This window comes from Abramis brama (assembly GCF_963993115.1).
Source record: "Abramis brama genome assembly, chromosome: 8".
In the NCBI taxonomy this organism is placed as follows: domain Eukaryota; kingdom Metazoa; phylum Chordata; class Actinopteri; order Cypriniformes; family Leuciscidae; genus Abramis; species Abramis brama.
The window spans coordinates 16271210-16291952 of record NC_139970.1 but is presented as its reverse complement, the minus strand read 5'-3'; the positions used below and the strand labels follow the sequence as shown (position 1 = coordinate 16291952).

At 36.5% G+C, this 20743-nt stretch overlaps 3 protein-coding genes across 5 annotated transcripts; all 3 read right to left on the bottom strand.

Annotated features, from left to right (window-relative positions):
- Positions 1 to 353: 353 nt before the first annotated feature.
- On the bottom strand, positions 354 to 8678 carry rgcc (regulator of cell cycle; the record flags this gene model as incomplete). Of its 2 annotated transcripts, XM_084123397.1 has the most annotated exons (5): positions 8537 to 8678; positions 8196 to 8369; positions 2563 to 2670; positions 2397 to 2459; positions 354 to 832 (listed from the first exon to the last, which is right to left on the bottom strand). In XM_084123397.1, the coding sequence occupies exons 1-5, from the start codon at positions 8568 to 8570 to the stop codon at positions 825 to 827; spliced, it is 387 nt and encodes a 128-aa protein (XP_083979523.1). In that variant the 5' UTR covers positions 8571 to 8678. The 2 variants fall into 2 exon arrangements, with proteins under 2 accessions (XP_083979523.1, XP_083979522.1); XM_084123396.1 differs by lacking the exon at positions 354 to 832 and having other exon boundaries at positions 2386 to 2459.
- A 2655-nt stretch (positions 8679 to 11333) lies between these two features.
- LOC311088778 (ras-related protein Rab-33B) lies at positions 11334 to 13961 on the bottom strand. Of its 2 annotated transcripts, none has more exons than XM_084123069.1 (2): positions 13687 to 13961; positions 11334 to 13207 (listed from the first exon to the last, which is right to left on the bottom strand). In XM_084123069.1, the coding sequence occupies exons 1-2, from the start codon at positions 13942 to 13944 to the stop codon at positions 12767 to 12769; spliced, it is 699 nt and encodes a 232-aa protein (XP_083979195.1). In that variant the 5' UTR covers positions 13945 to 13961; the 3' UTR covers positions 11334 to 12766. The 2 variants fall into 2 exon arrangements, with proteins under 2 accessions (XP_083979195.1, XP_083979196.1); XM_084123070.1 differs by having other exon boundaries at positions 11352 to 13201; positions 13687 to 13945.
- A 1281-nt stretch (positions 13962 to 15242) lies between these two features.
- kbtbd7 (kelch repeat and BTB (POZ) domain containing 7) lies at positions 15243 to 18875 on the bottom strand. Its single transcript, XM_084122785.1, has one exon. It carries the CDS (start codon positions 18367 to 18369, stop codon positions 16489 to 16491), a length of 1881 nt encoding a protein of 626 aa, XP_083978911.1. The 5' UTR covers positions 18370 to 18875; the 3' UTR covers positions 15243 to 16488.
- Positions 18876 to 20743: the final 1868 nt, after the last annotated feature.

The following is a 20743-nucleotide window of genomic DNA, read 5'->3' as shown; positions in this document are numbered from 1 at the left end:
ATTCAAGTGCGTTAGCAGACTAACTCACAGCCATACTCTTAGGCCCGGTTCCACAGACAGGGCTTAGATTAAGCCAGGATTAGACCTTCAATTAGAAGTAGCTTTTAAAAACTTGCCTTAGAAAAAAACATTACTGGTGTGCATCTTGAGACACAACAATGGCACTGATGTATTTTTAAGATCTTTTCTTTCAATTAAAACAGCTCAAACGTGCATTTTAGTCTGGGACTGAGCTTAAGCCTTGTTTGTGAAACCAGTGGTAGTGTCCTGATTTAAAGTAAGTCTTCTGTCCACACTGAGAATGAAAATACTACACACTCAAAGGTTTTTGATGCAAAGAGACACGACATATCTTAAAATCTGTCAACTTTAATCTCTTGAAGACATTAGTTGTATTAAATACACGTTATATAGCTTTTCCAGTTTTTCGAATGAATTAAGAATTGAGTTTATTCTCATGTGAAACAGGAAATGCTTCATATGTAGCAAGGCGAGTCTGGAACAATATTTACATGAAATACAAAAATAGAAATTCACAAAATAGTATTACAGATAAATTTACAATAATCAACTCTATAAAATTACAATTATATTTCTATAAAAAGCTATTTAAATAATCTTACAGCTCAAGTTTTACAGAGAGCACAGCCATTACTGCCAAATCTGTGTTTCTTATGCATTTGTTTGAGTTTGTTTGTATGGGCGCAAGTATAGAAAAAGTCTTGGCGAACTTCATCGTTCAGCGTGTGAAACCATGTGTCTTCACAGTAGTTCAGGTGCGGTCCGCTGTCAATGTGTTGGGCTCCAGTCATCCCGTCTCAAACTCACATGCCTTTAGTGGGGAGCAAGAAGAGAACAAACTTAGTACATTTCCGGGTGCTCTGTGTCAAGGTTATTCTTGGAGTGTACGCGGGTCCTCTTTTTATGAACCCCCTCAATGAACTCTGAATTAAATAATGAATTAGCTTCCTCAGCGCATGAACAGAAGCATTTACTGTAGTAGCTTACACCGAAACCATTGGGGAAAGTTTAAAAGAGTCTACATAAATGTTTTTATCTTAGGTTTTAAGGGAGGACAGTTATTGTTATGACTGTTTTGAAGCAAGAAACTATGGCTGTGTGAAATGTGGCCAACTTCCAGTTTGAGTCATTGAAGGTCTATACACATGCATTCTCTCTCTCTCTCTCTCTCTCTCTCTGTGTAGGAGTGTAGGAGCGCTCCAAAACAAATCAACTTAACTGTGTTAATGCATCAGTGAAGAAGTGTAGGAGTGAGTGTACGATTTGACCTAATGATTGTCATTTTTCAAAAACACCCGTTGATTCAAGAGTGTCTTGTTTCTTCTCATAATCTAAATACTGCCCCACATCTGATGATTAATAAAAGGAGTGGGTGGTATAAACAAAATCATATATCTATGAGCTTTTAATAACAATAATGGCATTCTGAATACACTACTGTTTAAAAGTTTGGAACTAGTAAGATTTTTTTTTAATGTTTTTGAAAAATCTCTTACGCTCACCAAAAGCTGCATTTTTTAAATAAAAAATACAGTAAAAACAGTAATATTGTGAAATATTAATACAATTTAAAACACTATATATATTATATAACTTTTTCCAGTGATGGTATAGCTGAATTTTCAGTATCATTACTCCAGTCTTCAGTGTCACATGATCCTTCAGAAATCATTCTAAAGCTGGTTTGCTGCTCAAGAAACATTTTTTTATTATTATCAATGTTGAAAAAATTTTTGTGGAAACCGTGATGCATTTTTTTAAATCAATTTAATGCCTTCTTTTAAAAAAAAATCTTACTGACCAAACTGTCATATAGAACTGACACTATAGAGAGAATTAACCTTATTTTTACTTCCCTTATATTTAATTTTTTTTTTATATAATCCAGTGAAATACCCGAAAATAAATAAATAAAATAATAATAATCTTATTCATAATTTATAATGCTGTTTTTGCACTGATTATATTATGTAACACTTATATTATATTTTATTATATTCATATTCATACAGTATGTAAAAGGATGGCCTTTTGGATGGAAATTATACAGTGATCATCCTATCCTAATAGTGATATTAAAACACATTTTAGGCTTAATATTAAAAAAATGTGCATTGTGCAATAAAGCAGTACTCCAAATAAATTTGAATAATAATACTATTTGTATTATTAAGTCATATGTCAGTAAATTTGTTAATGGATTTATAGTATACTTAGTATGAAATAAACATATTATAAATACATTTTGGTATAGGTCTTTTCACTAGGGTGGTCATCAACAAAGATATGCATAAAATCATGCTGCAAATTATTTCAAATTTGACCCTCAAAACAAAAGTATTGTAGTCTTTAAATTCATGTCCTTCAGCACTTACTTGCTAATGTTCTGTCAAGGTCAGCAATGAAGTCCTCTAGCTCTTTAGTGTCTCCAAGTTTAGCTGAAGAGAAAAACATGCAGTTGATTAACAATACAGTGCAGGAAATAAACCAAAAAATGACTCATTAGTGTTAAGTATACAAAACAGAAATGTTTGAACTCACGTTTAGGAGATGTGACCAAGGGACTAATTGATGAGGGGGAGAAGACGCTGGGAGAGTTGAGCTTCTCATCACTGAAGCTGAAACTGTTTCTGTTCAAGGACTCTGCACCTGTTACAGAAGGAAAAAGAGACAGAGGAAGTCAGAAATGAAAAAACTGAAGCTTCCTGTGTGTGTACAGCATGTGTTCCTCTAACTCCACACCAGCGGTTCTCAACAGGTGGCTCACGGCCCACAATAGTGATAGAGCCCAGACAGCAGGGAAAAGCCAAAGTTATAATGCCAATAATGCAATGCAACTAAACAAACAACTGTTAAGAGTTAGGATAGAAAACACTAGACATCTGCCAAATTAAACTCATGCTGACATGACAGTTTGTATGACATGCCTTATCCTCAAAAAACATTCATCAAAGTATGCAAGCTAAGAGAAAATATAACTCAAACTACACTATCAGTCAAAAATTTGGAATAATTATATCATAAAAATTTTTAGAAAGAAATAACATTGTAGTTGGACTACATTTTAAAATGTAATGTCATTTATTCCTGTGGTGGTAAAGCTCAGTGTCATGATCCTTCAGAAATCATTCTAATATGCTGATTTGCTGCTTAGTTATTGATCAGGATTTTATTTTTTTCAAATAAATGAAGCCTCGGTGAGCATGTTTTTCAACAACATTGAAAAATCTTAATTATTCCAAACTTCTGACTAGTAAAATACATTAAAAAAATACTATTTTAAAGATTCCTAGTTTTTTTTTGTAGGTATTCTACAATAAGATTACTTGCATCCAAGGTCAAAAAACACAACGTTCACTTAAAATCACCTAATTTCTCAAAGAGTCTGAAAAGGGTTCATTCGAACATTCAGTCTCTCTAAACCCCTCCTTTCCGAGAGCAGACTCTGCTCTGATTGGTCGGACGGGTCGCCTGTTGTCTATAGCTTATAGTGCATGCCAGAAAACTAAATGTCCATTACCATATCTGAATCTGAACTCCTCAGAACTTGGATATACAGTGATATGAACAGTAACGATTTTACCGTATCAATTTGAGCCCGAGTTCTCTTCTTTTTGAAATTGCATGTAAAGTGGATTTGCAGCGCTGAAAACCGTATCTTCTTGCACCAAAAACACACCAAACTCTTCTAGGCCTCAACTACAACTACAGTATTTGAGGGTCAAAGTAGACGTTGTTCACCGGCAGCCGATGACGACCAATGAAGGCAGGCATTATGCAAATTAGTTACATGGTTACGTAGGTATGTAACTAATTCAAGCAGCTCAGAATCAATCCTTTCTTTTAGGAGACGATAACTTTATTTGTCATGCACTTTGATCTTTAAAACTTTGCAGACCTTTTACATTCACAAACAGCTTTACTGCATGAAAGGTCATATTTTGAAAAGGCACTTTAAATAACGTTTCCCTTGCAACATCTTGCCGAGAGCATGAAATCATTGAAACTCAAGGGACAACTAGACAAACTCTAGTCTAAAAGTCTATAGAATTTAGTGAGCGTTAAACCAGTGGAGCGGCACTGCTCTCTACCACACAGGCCTGCCAAACATGTGCACTGACCCATAACCAGAGGGGGTAGGGGGTGTCGTGGGGGTTAATCTGTGCTAGCAGAGCAGGTTGAGTTTGTAATCAATGCATACTCCTCTAATAACAGCCTCTCTCTCGAGCGAGCGAGAACACTTTCAAAGCAATTTCAACCGTGACCCAGCCTCCAGCAGGTTCATTTAAAGCCAAAGATCTGACCCGGTACACCACACTCCATCTTAAGAAAAAAATTGTGTTTACACATTCTTAGTTAAAGGCAGAGCAGGCGTGCTATTACACAGAAGCTCAACTTTGCCCAACACTTCAGGCATTAGACCCTTAAAGAGGTCTAAAAGTCTAAAAACCTTCATGATTGTTTCTTAACACACTTAAGTACACTTTTAAAAAGTGCACTTTGCAATGTCAAATTCAAATTTTTACTTTAAAGTACATTTTAAATCATTGTTTTGTAACACACTAATTTTGATGTTGACATGCTAAAGCACATATAAAGTACTTGTATGATATTACATATTTTAAATGTACTAAATTGCAACTTCATTAAATATTTATATTTAAATAAATGACATACAAGTTTCCATAGAAATGACATTAAAGTATATTTTAGTCTAAAGTAAAAGTAGTTTTCAGTAAATTTAGCAGTGCACTTTAACCATATCACCAATTATTTTAACCACTTTAGCCATATTATGAAATTGCATATAAGATGTACTTATATGTACATCTTATACTTATATTTGACCCTACTTAAGTGGGTCAAACAGCTAACTCCACTGAATATAAATTTAAACTATAATACATTTTCATTTAAATGCAATTAACATGCAGTCAAGTGTGTAACATCCAGTTTGCACTTAACCCATTTAAGCCCACCGGCAACTATAGTTGCCGCAGTGCATAGTTGTCATTTTCCTTTTGTAAATATTTTTCTAGATGTTGACCATGTTTTATTTCTCAATGACATGCAAGCAAACAACCAAATAAAGGATTTCAAGAAAAAAAAAAGGTATTCACTTCCTCCCTGTCACATGAGGCTGTCAACTTCCTACCCCTACTTCCAGGAAGCATGGCGAAGGCAAACCCTCCCAAAGAAAGGTCATTTTAGTGTTACTAACTAAAAAATTTTGTTGACATATATATATATCTACATAATCATGAAGGTCTCTAGAATCATCCAAATAAAACAAATTTTACAAGAGATCTATAGTTTTTTGTATACTTAGTCAAAAGTCCAAGCGGCAACTATAGTTGCCGGTGGGCAAATGCCTTGTAAGTACATATATCATGGGAAAATGGGGTATACTGTGTTAATAGGTTAATAAATCAAGTTTATTGGTCTTGTTTAGTGCATAAACATAACTTAACCCTTTAAATGACATCTCTATATAGATTTTTTTTTTTTCTTCATTCTATTTATTTGTATTTATTTATTTTCATTTAACTTTTTGATACACAATGCCCTGTTATGGCTGCACTTTGTTCTGCACTATGTTCCACAACTTTCTAACTTTCATTCATGGGGATAACATGGATAATTTGACATGGTTTAGTGTAAGATTTTTGGCCAAATCTTGGAAAATGCCATTTTAAAAGTAAAAAAAATAAAAAATCACTTTAACCAGTAGATGGCTGCAGAGCTCTAAAAGTACTATAAGTTTCAAACTATAAGACATCTTTTCACAAGTTTTTCCAGTTAGATTCATATCTACATATAATGAAATCACAATTATAACAATAAAAGTTACTTTTTGTCAAAGTTTGGCAGTTTTTGTACTGAAAAAAAATCAGTTTTTAAATTTTTTTACATTATGATTAGAATCAAACCTGATCAGGATGTTACAAAGAGAAAAGTTGGAGTTTTTAGAGTTTATCATTTATTTCAAACATCTGTTTTTCATATAATTCTACAAATTTAAAGTGTGCCACTTCATTTCTGTCTATGTGTGTTCTGTGTTGTTTCTGATTTTGAGGATGAATTTTGTCCATTGATCAAATTCATTTGATTCTAATCATAATATAACATTACTGAAAAACAGATTTTTCTTTTTTCAGTACAAAAAGTGCCTAAACTTTGACAAAAAGAAACTTTTATTGTTATAATTGTGATTTCATTATATGTAGATATGAGTACAACTGGAAAAACTTGTGAAAAGATGTCTTTCAGTTAGTCAAAAAGCAAATAGAAAATAGTGGTGCTCTGTAGCCATCTACTGGTTAAAGTGATCATTTGTTACTTTTAAAACAGCATTTTCCAAAAGATGGGCAAAAATCTTACACTAAACCATGTCAAATTATCCATGTTATCCCCATGAATGAAAGTCAGAAATGTGGGTCAAAAAGACCCTGAACAGCGCACAATGGTTAAGGCAAATGGATTTGTTGTTTGTTGCGTTTACATATTCAAGAGATTATAAGCTAGATGCAGTTTTTTTGGGTCTGCATCAAATGTTCTTCGACTTTTATACATAATAAATTTGTTTATGAATAAAGATTGATCTGTTGAAAGCAGTTATTTTGAGATAAATGCCAAATGTTCTCCTCCTATCCATATTTTACATTGAAGGGGTGCATACAACATATTTGCCCACCGGCAACTATAGTTGCCGCACATTCAAATATGATTTTCAAGAAAGGAAAAAAAAACCTGGGGAAAATAAATGCAGAACATGTTCACATAGGACACTATTAACAGGATTATATGCATGAAACCATTCAGAAAAATTTGGGCACAAATGGGTTAATATTATTTTAAAGTATATTATTTCTGTAATAAATACTAAATTTTTTTAAAGTATGCTAAAGTGTACTTCTTTTTCTCGAGAGTATGCTTTTGAAAGGAAAGAGAAAACACTTCCTTTGTTGATTGTTTTTTCCATCGTTAAATCCTGTCCTGAAGCAGAACCGCTTGAAGCCACTAAACTAGATCAATGGCACGTGTGACAAAATGGCATAAGAATTGATTGGATTCAACATGCAGTTGCACAGATCCATGAGGGTGATTCAAAGCTCATCACACCGTTCTGATCCTCTGACTGCACCAGAGCACAGATTCTGACACATTCCCTGTTTGTTCCAGAAGGAATACTGTGAGGTAAAGAGAGATCACTTGTTGCTTAATCATTAAACGCAAGAACACTTCCAGAACAAAAGTGCCCATTTATACTGACATGGTTCCGCTTCTTTTGAACCTTTCTATGCAATTATAAGCTACCAAATAAAAGTCTTCCATATCCATTCATGACGCAATCCTTCTTCAGATTCTGGATAGTCTCCAGTTGTAGGATTGACGGAATAAACCTACAGTGAACCTGTGCGTGTCCCAGAACAGCTATTACAACTGGCTAGTGAGAGACTATAAGTCAGCCAGGACAATTAACCGACCAATATTTGGACATGTGTGTGTGTGTGTCAAGGTTTTTATAAGTTCTTAACTTCTAATAGCCTGTTAACTGTCAGTGTTCAATTAGCAGGACACTTGGCACCATTTTTTTTAATTGTCTTTTTCTCTGTCCCATATTTTAGTAATCATCATGGAAACAGTACTTTAAAATCATTTAGTGGACTCAATTTTTGTGATTTGAACTCCATATTTGGAACACAACTCGGTTAGACATAATATGGCTTTATTTTTCATTTTATTTGGTAAAATATATATTTTGTTTAAAATGTTTATTTCAGTATATTTGCTTTACAGTAAACTTTCACTTTTTAAAGTGCTTTCACTTCCACTGGGTGCCTTTAAAGAGAGACCTACCGTAGGTATGTTGCAAAGCATTCATTAACATTCATGAAAAGCGGGGTGACAAGACAGTTAACAGGTTAAAAGACGTTTAATGAAGCCCAGTTGCTCTTTGTGCTGGTGTGTGGGCTCAGATTAGATTAGATAAGATTATGCAGTGTTCAGTGTGCACTGTTACTTGTAACTGAGGCTGCGGAGCTTAAATCGTGACGAGATAATGACCCACGGGCACGAGCACGAGCACGTGCGCGCGCTGCTATCAAATTTCTGGAATAATGACACGTCAAATGCAACTTTTGCGACTAGTGCACTGCATACTGCATACTCACTCTCAGAGTCGCTGATGCCGCTGTCGCTGACGCTCGCGCTGCTCCGTCTCTTCATGGTTTTCAAGTGCTCATCATATCTGAAGTGTCTCTTTTCCACGGGGGACGAGAAATCCTCAATGACAGCGTCGAATTCACACAACACGGCGTTCAGACCGTCATCATCCTCAAGAAATGCTAGAAAAAGCAAGTTTGTTTCAGTCTGGAAACAATAAGTGATCTATATAGAGACGCACTATCGCCTCAATGTAATACGCATACTTGCATGGGTTTAGAAGCCTACGTTTAGGGTTTATCTGAACTTAATTTTACTATTAAAATGTATTATTAAACCTTAGACTTACCTTTGCTCTGTGATTTCATCTTTGGAGACTTCATCTTCTACGCCTCTTTAGTGTCCAATTCCGAAATATCCGATATAAGATAAAATTCCTCCTGTTTCCCCTTGTTAACACACTGTGTCTGAGCTCGTGCGGTCGGTGGGGTTGTTTTAAATGTGTCCCGGCTCCGGGAGGGGGCGTGGCCTGACGGAGGCGTGTCGGACGTGGGAAACGCGTCGCCAATGAGACGCTCGCGCTTGTTTTAGCCCTCCGTGTGAGTTACAGGGACTGGCGTCATTCACTCCTGAAGTATGTGTTTGTAAACAGCTACTGTGACACATGCACGACATCAGTGATGCTTTATTTTTAACCATAACTCCATCCTGGTCACCCTTCGTTTTGCGATGACTTAACTTGTTGCAATGTTTGACCAGCAATACAGTAATAATGTTACAGGAAAAATGCTTGCGAAGTGTGTAATGTAATAGCCTACGGAATGTAAATATCTAAAAATGCATCACGGTTCTAAAAGCCCTTTGGAATGTCCACATGTGAGTTTGTCTCCATATACTTGTTGAAAAAGTAAAATATTTAATACTTTGTCTCATCTAAGATTATTAATAATAATGGTAGTGACATTTATAAAGTTTTGGAGAATACGTGACGGGTAGAATTTACTTTGCTCAGTTTTTTTTCTTAATTAAAATCCACAGACACATAGGACATAAAGTAATACAATTCTTAAAATATAAATGTTAAAATATAGCCCAATATTAAAGTTTTTACTTTAAAATATATAAATATATGTATACTTGATCAATGGGTAACACTTGATCAATAATGAACTGCACTTTGTTCATGTTAATTTCAACATTTACTAATACATTATTAAAATAAAATGTTGTATTTGTTAACATTAGTTAATGCACTGTGAACTAACAATGAACAGCTGTATATTTATTAACTAACGTTAACAAAGTATAAAAAATACAGTAACAAATCTATTGCTCATGGTTAGTTTATGTTAATACATTAACTAATGTTAACAAATGAACCTTATTGCAAAGTGTTACGGATCAATGATATTATAATATACTGTATATGGAAATAAAACCATAAATTATCAATAACCAATCCTTTTTTTTATTCCCCAAAAATAATGTATTTTTAATAGAGGATTATGATAAATATTCCAAAAGTAATTGGTGCTTCACCAAATATTGTAATATTTTGAATGTAACTTGGAAAAATTGTAAAATTAAATGTAGAGGAAATTTTTATTGATTGTAGCACCTTTTATAAATGCATTGTGTGTATATAACCCTAACTTTTTCCTCATATTTAGGTGTTAAATTCAAAGGATCCCCGTTTTCTGTGTCAAGTCTAATCATTGTCACGCTGTTGTCATTCACAGATTCATAAAACTGATCTCCAAGTTAAGTTTCTGCAGACATCTGGTGGTGACTAAATGAATGTGCACTCATGTTATTCACTCATGGCAATAAGATTAGATTCAGATACAGAACCTTTTTTAATGGCCAGACCAGGTGTGTTCACATGCACATCAAGTATTGTCATCAATTCCTGATGTGCAACAGATCAGCACATAAAACGCCAGGTTATGCTTTGGAAAGCACAGAAATCTTTGATTACAGGCCGAACAAGACATGAAAACATTTCCTACTTTCACCACTGGTAGTTTAGCAGTAAGCCAGACAATGTTTGTGAGGTCTACACTTTTAAAATTTAAAGGAAGTCGCATTTCTTCTTAGTGTGAGGAGCATTTTGAAAGTCTAAAGTGCCATTTTCCATTACAAAGAAACTTTTGTGAGATGGAAAGATTCCATGACTGTTAAAGGCTCTGGAACCATATATGACAATAAAGAACCTTTCTTTTTAGGAGTGTAACTGCTGAATCGTTCGGCTTGTTGTTATTTTCAGTGGGGGTGTGGGATTTATCAGTTTAAAAAGAGTTCTTCACACCTTTGGTGGTGGAGTTAACAGGTAGACACATGGTTAAACAAGACATGTGTTTGCAGCTGCACTTGCCTGCTGACTTTAGGGTTTAAATGCGCATGGAAGGTGTTAAAGACGACACTCACAGTCTGAGAGGCTGAAAACTGCGCAGTTCACAAAATAAATCATTTACAAGGATTTGCTGAATGTTGCTGTCAAAAAAAAAGGATTTGAATCAAAAGTTTCTTAAGACAGCAATTCAAAATCGATGAGGGACACCATTTTGACCACTAACTGAATTTCTATTACTTTTCCAGCATGTTTTTTTTAAAATAATTTTTGTAGCAATTTAATGAGTGATTTCCATTATGACTACAAATATACGTGTATATATATATATATATATATATATATATATATATATATATATATATATATATATATATATATGTATTTACAGCTTTTAATTAGAAAAATATAGCCACTATAGCAATTTGATGACTATTTAACATTTTGATCATTTCCGTGACTTTCCAGGCTTTTAAATACAAAAAAATCCTGATATGTCCAGAATTTCCATTTCATTGGGAATTGTCCCAGACTAAAATGCATGTTTGAGCTGTTTTAACTGAAAGCAACTTGCACTGAGATATCTTAAATATGTCAGTGCCATTGTTTTGTCTCAAGATGCACATCAGTAATGTTTTTTTGTTTTGTTTTCTAAGGCACATTTATAAAAGCTATTAAATGTCCTAATTGAACTATGGTCTAATCCTGGCTTAATCTAAGCCCCGTCTGTGAAACAAAGCCTTAAAATCTATCTTCGACCCTGATCACAACTGTTATAAGATGTATAAATTTCATTAAAAAAATAATTACTTTATTGCACATTTTATTTTCATGTTCACTTCCAAACACATCTGAGAGTCAATCCAAACTACACAATGACAACATATTTCTCTCAAGTACAAAAACATTATACATGATGTCAAATAATCAAGACAAACTCAATTTAAAGTGCAATACAGTCCCGGTTTTCCAAAATTCTATGGTTGTCAATCAAAACAAAAGATTAAAATCAAGCCTTAGAGATGTGCTGGAGTCTCGATGATGCAGGGATTTGCTTGTAAAAGACATTAAACATCACTAATATGAGGTTTTAGCGCATGTTTTGTAAATATTTCACATTGAGGCTGGAATATAAGTGCTCTCATTTAGTTAAGATTAAGGGTGTGAAGTTTTCCCCCTTGTTTTTAATCTCAATTGATTTCATAGGAATGCTTATGATGCTCTGAATGCTTTTGACAGTGGCGCCCACTAGTGTTCATACTGGAGTCAGCTATAGCTTTAGTAATGCATTTCACAGCTGTCCATTTCTCTCTGGTTCAGTTCAAATCACGCTTGCATAATATATATTTTTATATTTCTAGAGCAAATTAAAGATAATAGTAATTTTTCTGCATCCGTAAACATATCAGAAAGCTCATGGTGCGCAATAATTAGGGCCATTGTGTTGTTTCTGATCGTCAGACATTCTCCAGATTGCCTTCAGAATTTTAAATGGACTATATAGCAACCTTGGAATTTTCACAATATAGCCATAACCATTTGATTAAATATGAAACATGCAAAGTTATTACAGACAGAAAATGTTATAACAGGCTCTCCTGAGACAAGTCTTCATGTCATTGAGCAGGTTCTGGAGAGTTACAAATGCTCTTAAAGGGATAATTCCCCCGAAAATGAAAAAGTCGGTCATCATTTACTCACCCTCAAGTTGTTCCAAACCTGTATGAGTTTCTTTCCTTTTTAAAGAACGCTGGTAATCAAACAGTTGACGGTAGCCATTGACTTCCATTGTATTTTTTTCCCACTATGGAAGTCAATGGGTGCCATCAACTGTTTGATTACCACCATTCTTCAAAATATCTTTTGTGTTCAACAGAAGAAATAAACTCATACAGGTTTGGAACAACTTAAGGGCGAGTAAGTAATGACAAAATTTAGATTTTGGGGGGAACTATCCCTTTAAATAATAATATGCAGTAATAGGGCAGGTACAACAAACATCACTTGCTTCATAATATGAAGTTTAACAAAACAAAAACCCCAATTGATCCATTGTTTATGCTTCCAAACACATTTGTAAACTGCACGTGCACCAACTGGAATCCTGTAGACACACTCCACTGTAATCACTCTTTCTGCATTCAATTCATACAGAAAGCTGAGCACACACTCACATTTTCCAATAAACCTAAATTATTGCATGGAACTGACTATACGGGCCAAAGTGTATTAGCATAAACAGTGTGTCTTCTCCTGTTGACCAGCGAGCTGTATAAAGCTGCTCTCGCTTGGCTGTTTCAGTCTCAGAGGCTTGTGGTTCTTCAGCCTGTAGGCCAACGTGAGGAAAATGGCATCTACGTGCTCTTTTTCTGCAGGGTCTCTTGCAGATGTCTCAAAAAGAGGAAAGTTGTAGCTATCAGCCAGTCGCTGAGCTGAAAACGTGGACACCTCTCTCGTTCCTCTTAAGTCACATTTGTTCCCAACTAGGATGCGGGGTACCATGGGAGGGACTGAGTGCCGGACGCACTCCTCAATCCACTCCGGCAGACTCTCGAATGAAGCCAGGCTGCTCACGTCATACACAAAGATGATGGCGTGGACATTGCGGTAGTAATGCTCCACCATACTCTTCCTGAAGCGCTCCTGTCCAGCCGTGTCCCAGATCTGCAACTGAGAAGGCAGTTTACATTATGTAGTGTTGAGAAAAACAGGGCTAGTTGTCATAAAGGTTTTATCTAAGCAGTTTGGGGTCCAAAGTCCTATTATACACGTGTGGTAAATCAGCACATCAGTGAACTGACATGCAGTTAATTCAATTATTTGAATTAACCAATACTGAACTAGCCCCACTGTACCCTGTTCAAGATTACTGCTCTTTGTTTATTAACCTCCAGAGGCTGGCAGAGTCAAAATACTAAAAATTATTTGCACCAACAATTGTTTAACCAATAATTAACTCTTCTTTTTTTAACCACAAAATTAAAAATATTTAAAATGGTGTTTGTGCACCACTGAGCAGACTTCATAACAGTCAACAACAAAACACAGTGAATCCATTGTGGAGAAGAATGTAAATACTTGTTATTCAAGGTCAAAACGCTTTTTGCAGCTTTTCATATCTGCGAAATAAACTCTACTGTACGGGTTACCTTTATGTATTCTCCATCAAGTTGCAGGGTCCTCTCTCTAAAATCTACTCCTATTGTTGCCTCGGGGTTTTCGAGAAATTTTCCACCGCAAAACCGGTAAGTTAGGCAAGTCTTTCCAACATTTGAATCCCCAATAACGATAATTTTAAACACCCTTGACTGAGGACAGTCATATTCCTGACAAGAGTCATTCGCGAGACTGTCTCTTGTGTAAATTGTCGCGAATTCATTGCTGCCCGTTGTGTTTTCTATTGCCATAGCTCTGATACTCGAAAAATATCGCGAGAGGATAAGAACGAGAGTTTAACGTGAACTCCCATGACCTGGCTTCAGCTTTGTTCATTTATACAGGCCCAAAGTCTTATTTTTATATATCCAATGTAAATTTATGTCCCTTTTACACTTAATTTTCCTGGTTAAATAAACATTACACAAAAAGAGATACCAAATACAATCCTATTTTGTATTTTTTACACTTAATATGTAATATTCTTTTTATTAAAACCAAGTATAAATTTAATCAAGTTAGTGTTTTTACGCATTTTTACATTTATTCCAAAATAATAACTAAAGGCAATAACAATTTAAGCAATAAATATTACTTGTGAACTAATGTTCAGCTTTTCTTTTTGATAGTCAACTCATTTTCAGCAGTCATCAAGCTTGTACACTGGTCAAAGACACAGACAAAGACCTTTGATTTCCCCAAACTGATTGCTCACTAAAAACCTCCACAGTCATCATGTCTTCAGGCCGTTTGATTTTGACGTGACATAAAGCTGATATCTAAATGGCTGAGTTGTTTACTTACTTTTGAATTAGTCTTCCTATAGAGTGGTGCAGATATGACATCATTTTGTAGGCCAAAACCCAGAGGCCAGTTAGCATTTTAGCACTTCCGGTTCCATCGTCCCGAAGTCAATGTGTTTTTTGAATGGGGTTTTGGTTAAATGTCTGAAATAAGGTCTGTGGTGAACACCAGCTCAAGACACTTTCACGTTTTATTCCACAACATAAAATACAGCAATATTACCCCCCATTTTTTTAAGCTGGTACGTGTCTTGAAAAAGGCGGTTGCTAACAAGAGGCTAATGGGACTGCAGAGGCTGTCGAGGAGGGTAAACGTCATCATGGGAACAGGTAAACTTAGTACACTTTTACAGCATCGTTATGGTTATAATTGTGCTCTTATAAACTATTCTAACTAGGAAAATGTTTTTAGATAAAGTGTGAAAGAGTTGTCAGTAGCTTAGTGAATGTGACGCCGAATTTGTGGGACCGTGATGTAGTTTGTTTATAGTCTACCTTTAGCTTTTCACAGAGCTTGTTTTTAGCGATAATCCAAAAGCCTATGGGAAAATCCTATTGTTTTTTTCTCGAGGGAACCGGCATGATGCTAACTGCTGTTTGGCCTACAAAGTGACGTCATACCTGCCCCTCCTGCTGTAACTGTACTGTATAAAAACAAGTGACTTTTACAACTTTTGAAGTCACATTTTGTAATATTTGCGTTGTTTTATTTTTGTAATTTGTAAAAATGTCTGCTACTGAAAAAGCAATACATAAAATGATTTATTTATGTATATAAAGCATATACAGAATTTATTAAAAGAACCAAATAAATTAGGTTACATACACAAAAATAATTTAATAGACAACAATAACATTTAGACAACAATAAAAAATAAAACAGGTAAAACCAGGGTGGTACGATTGGGCTAAAAGCTTGAAGATATATATGTTGTAAGGCTATGAAATGCCCGAAGTTATGTGGACTAAATAGAAAATGGTCCATCCTTCCTGTCCTGAAGTGGTTCATTTGAATACTGTATGTATCTACAGTCATCTTGCTATCACAAGTGTATTAACATTTTGACCAGTAACTTTGCCCCCTAAATCATTACAAGTACTATATTTGAAGGAGTTTTAATCAAAACAAACCTCATCACACCTTTTCACATTAATCACCCCATCAATATTCAATAAAAATAAATTAAGTATTTTTTCTGATCATCACTTTTGGACCTTTTTGGGATAGTTCACCCAAAAATGAAAATGTTTTCAAAATGAATCACCCTCATGTTCCAAACCTGTATACATTTATTTTTTTCTTTTGAACACAAACAAAGCTATTTTAAAGAATACTGGTTGGCGTAGCCATTGATTTTCCGTAGGAAAAAAATACTATGGAAGTCAATGGCTACCATCAACTGTTTGATTACCAACATTCTTTAAAATATCTTATTTTGTGTTCAACAGAAGAAAGACACTCATACAGGTTTGGAACAACATGAGGGTGAGTAAATGACAACATTTCATTTTTGGGTAAACTATCCCATTAAGAGGGGCTGTTAGCCCGACTGTACCCTGTTCAAGATTTCAGCGTAACACTGCTCTTTGTTTATTAACCTCCAAAGGCTGGTAGAGTCAAAATACTAACAATTCACTGTACCAACTTATCATAATCCTGAGACAATGTATCATTCACTGGCCGTATAACATAAAGGTAAGCCGTTGTTTAATACTCATAGTACAAACAGCATGAATTTCAAGTAGGTTTTACCCAGTTGCTGTGGGGTGAGCCACTTCAAACCAGGCTAATAATTTCAACACCTGTATCTCAAAATACTTTGCAGCATGTTTACATTTGGCTCTGTTATGCACACTTCCACGTTTGACACTACACTCTAAAAAATGCTGGGTTGTTTCAACCCAAATTTGGATCAGATATGGACAAACCCAGCCCAACCCAAATTTGGGTTAAAACAACCCTGCATATTTTTACTGCGAGAACTGGATAGACTACCAGTTCTCATCTGAAAAGGAGCTTGAGCTGCCGGAGTCCGAGTCTGCATCCGTCAATCCATCGAAGTCCCAGTCAGCACTGGAGCCGCTGTCGTCATCCTCCTCCGAGATGAAATTCTGACCGGACCCCAAGCATGCAGTATATACCCGGGTGGAGAGGCTTATGGATCCGAAGGAGGAACCAAACATGGTGGCTACATTTTTCCACGAGTCCCTAGTGGGATCATATTCATGTATAATAAGCCTGTTTTTGTCATGATGGACTATTGCAATAGTTAGAAGCAGCAGTTTGCTGTTGTGTTGCACAACTTGGTAGTTGAGAGCACTGCTGTCAATAGGAATGTCTCCGATCCGCCTCCATTCTCCCCGAGCTGGATTATACGCTTTGACCACAGGGATATCGCACAAACAGATAATCTGCTCCTGGAAAACACAGGCTTTGTGGAGTTTACTGCGTTTCAGAGAGCCCCGCTGGAGCCAGTGGTTTTTCTTCGGCTCGTAGCTGAGCATCCTCCTCTTGTTTACCACATAAAGCCGCTCGTTTACCGTCACAACCTGCATCTTTCCCAAAGAATGAGGCAAAGGGGCCACAAAAACCCACTGGTTCCTTTGAATGCTATAGCATTCTACTTCCTTGAGTCTGGCATCCGATACCGGGTCCCTGCCACCCAAAATGTACAGGTGCCCGTTGAGGTAGCCGATGTACGAGTGCATTCTTCTGAGAAGTCGTTCCGCAAGCTCCTGCCAACAATTTAACAAGGGATTGTATACCCAGAAGTGCTTGGACAGCTGTGATGCGAGATACAAATTGTTATCCGGTGTGGAGCAGACCAAAAATGTCTCCATAGGAGAGTGTTTGAAGTTCTGATTGGTGAGGTTAATGACCGGGGACGCCATTGAAAAGATGTCCTCCGTGTAGGGATCATAGCACATGAAAGGCTCATTTGGCCGTCCAAAAAAAAGCACCATTTCTTTTGCACTCTTGCCAATTCTTTGTTTGGCAGCATGTACACCCTTTGAAATCGTGGCGCTCTGCTCATCGGCGGCCCCATCTAAAACATCCAAAAGATGTTTCTTTATTAAAGGCTTTGATTTAAGGCCATCTAGATAAACCCTGTCTTTCTCAGAAAACAAAGACCACCGCACGCATCTGAGGACCTGCAGTGCATCTTCTGCATCCACATGCAAATTATTCTCAATCCATTGTATTGCAAACGAGCACACTTTCAGTTCGCAGTCCACATCCAGAGAATCCAGTGTGAGGATCTCTTTAATCTGCTTCAGGTCCAGCTCACAAAGCTCTCGCACACTGGCACTGAGCTGGACAAAGTTCTTCGCAATAAACGCCTGAGCCTTGCTCTTCAACTCCAGATTGTCAAAGGTGTCGGCGAACTTCAAAATCCCTGCACAGTTAGAAAGGTCCAGCCTTCTTGTCATGAAGTTAGCACAAGCTTGCCGAATATACTCCAGCTGCAGCATGTTTGCAGATGCATAAAGCCTCTGCACGTTGCCCTCAGTGATTGACACTTTGCCAGTGTAACAGTAATCAATAATGACAGCCATTGAATCGGCGTCCACTTCGTGAATGGTGACGTTTCTCTGCGTGCTCTCGTACAGTCCTCCAGTAAACATGCTCTTGAAATAAGGGCTCGCTGCCGCCAGTATATTTCGGTTGCACTGGAAAACTTTCCCAGCGCGAGAGGAGCAACACCCCGAAGAAACGCTTCGGTCCTCTGACTCCCGGTCAGGCTCCACTTCGATAGTCACGTCGACTAACAGCTGCGAGTCGTAGAACAATTTCAGCTCTTTCATCAAACTTGAAGCGTGATTCGTGTCCTCGAGCTCCTCCGGACCACAGAAACAGTTCACCGAAGCCATATTGAGCCCGTTTTCTCCGTCCGAACGCAACTAAATCCCGTCAGTGAGCGGCAGCCGCATTAAATCTCACTCAGCTCTCCTGTTAGTGTCATGAAAACAACGAGCTATGACTATGAGCTGCATGCACCGCTTCTCTGTTGCCTGACAATGTAGCCATGTTGCATGAATGAAACGCGGTCCTTTTTGACTGTACGAAACGCTTTTCGGGACAAACTATCGGCAGCGGTGATGTCCGTCCCCTTTTAATTTAATTTCGTTCGGCTTTTGATCTTGAGACATCGACGTAGCATGTCTCACTCAAGCATGCTACCGCTGAGCTGCAACACACGACGCTGATTGGTCATATCGGCTGTGTCTCAAAGCATGTTGAGCTGCCTACATAGACAGCATTTATAGGCAGCGTTAGCCAGTGTTGCCAAATATGTTGCCTACGACTATGAAACCCACCACCCTTCTAGGCAGCTCACTAGGATTTGAGACGTGGGCTAGTCATTCTCAGCGCTCTGTATTAAGTTTGGTTGGCCTGCTAAAGCTTTGTTCAGAATAATAGCCTCAACATCACATAAGATTTAGTTTCAAATATTATATATGTGTTTTAAAATAGCAATTTGTCTTAACAATTTGACAGATTAAAGTAGCCTATAATTTATGACAATTGTAGATTAAAAAATCTAATTAATTTTACACACACACACACACACGCACACACACACACACACACATATATATATATATATATATAGGCTTAGGCTATATATATATATATATATATATATATATATATATATAGCCTATGAAGAGTTCAGATGCAAAAGCCTATAAGTGGCATCTGAAATTTTCTTCTAGAATGATCATTTTTATCAAGCTCGTATTTTTAAGTTTAGTAATTTCACTTAAATGACAATTAATAGGTCATTTTCATTGCCATTTAAGTGAAATTACTGGAATTTAAAAATACGAGCTTGATAAAAATGATCATTCTAGAAGAAAATTTCAGATGGCACTTAGAGGCTTTTGCATCTGAACTCTTCATATATATATAGGCAGTGTGTTTATGTTGTCTGCACCCCACAAATACAACACTTAAAAGAGGACAATATCACCTGCTGTTTGCATCTCAAATTTTGTTATCTCTGTATGTTCAGAGTGAACCATTCACACATATATTATTAAACATTCTAAATCTAAAGATCTAAATCATGCTTTGGGTCTCTTCAATCAGAACAAACACTGCAAACACTTCTGGGGCCTGTTTCAGAAATTAGGTTAAGTGGAAACTCTGAGTATGTTAACCCTGAAATGAGGGAAACTCTGGGTTTTCTGTTTCAGAATGGGAGGTATGTCAAACCCGAGAAAGCAGAGTAAGTCAAGCCCGTTTCTGAAAGAGAGGTAACTTATACTCAGAGTCAGTTACCATGGTAACTTACTCTGTGAACCTAACCTGGTCGGGAGCAGGTTTTCTTCAGTAAACCCAGAGTTGTTCTTATAGTAAATGCATCTTGATTTAAGAATTTTTTGATATTTTGACTGGAAACAACAAGGCAAAAAGGCTAAGTAAGAAAAGCATTTTTTTTGCAGTGCAGTACATTCATTCATTGCACATTTTTATATAACATCGGAGATGCAGAGCACATTAGTAAGGCCACTGTATCAGAGCGGGAAGGAAAGTGTGCCTCGTTCTCACACTCTTTCTGTGAGTTTTTGTGTTGTTTCCTCGACACAAACCTGTATGAGCCATCGAAGAGGAGATTCACAGGATTGCAGGTCAGTGGTGGAGAAATCGGTTTAAATGAGGCTAATCTGATAAATGACATTCACTTGATAACATCATGTTGTGACCTCTGGAAGTAATTAGAATTTCCTTTAGGATTTCCAGTGTGGTTTGATGTATTGATGACACTCATATTCCCATCATTGCTCCTGCCGAAAATGAAATAGATTACTGTATGGAATGGGAGGATGCCAGATGGAAGAGTAGAGATAATGCCGTAACCACCACCACAACTGTTAAATACACACTAATTATTCACAATTAATTTGGTCATCTTTATTTCCTTCAAATACAAAAGCAACAGTAATTCTTTTTCCTGTCAGATTTTAATATTCTTCCAGTATTGTGTATCTCCTCTTCATCTATCAGTGGTGGTGCAGGTCCTCTGCCTTCTTGCTGTTGGCGGAGGAGAACTCAAATGTTAATTTCATTAGCCTAATTAAAAATTGGAACAGGTTGGATTAGAGAACATTTAATTATGTGAAAAGAGCATTATACAACATGGAAACAGCTGCGGCACATTGAAATAGACACTGAATTGTATTTATTTAATATGTCAAATGTTTGTAAAGTCATGTAGCCTACAGCCATGAACCTTTTATG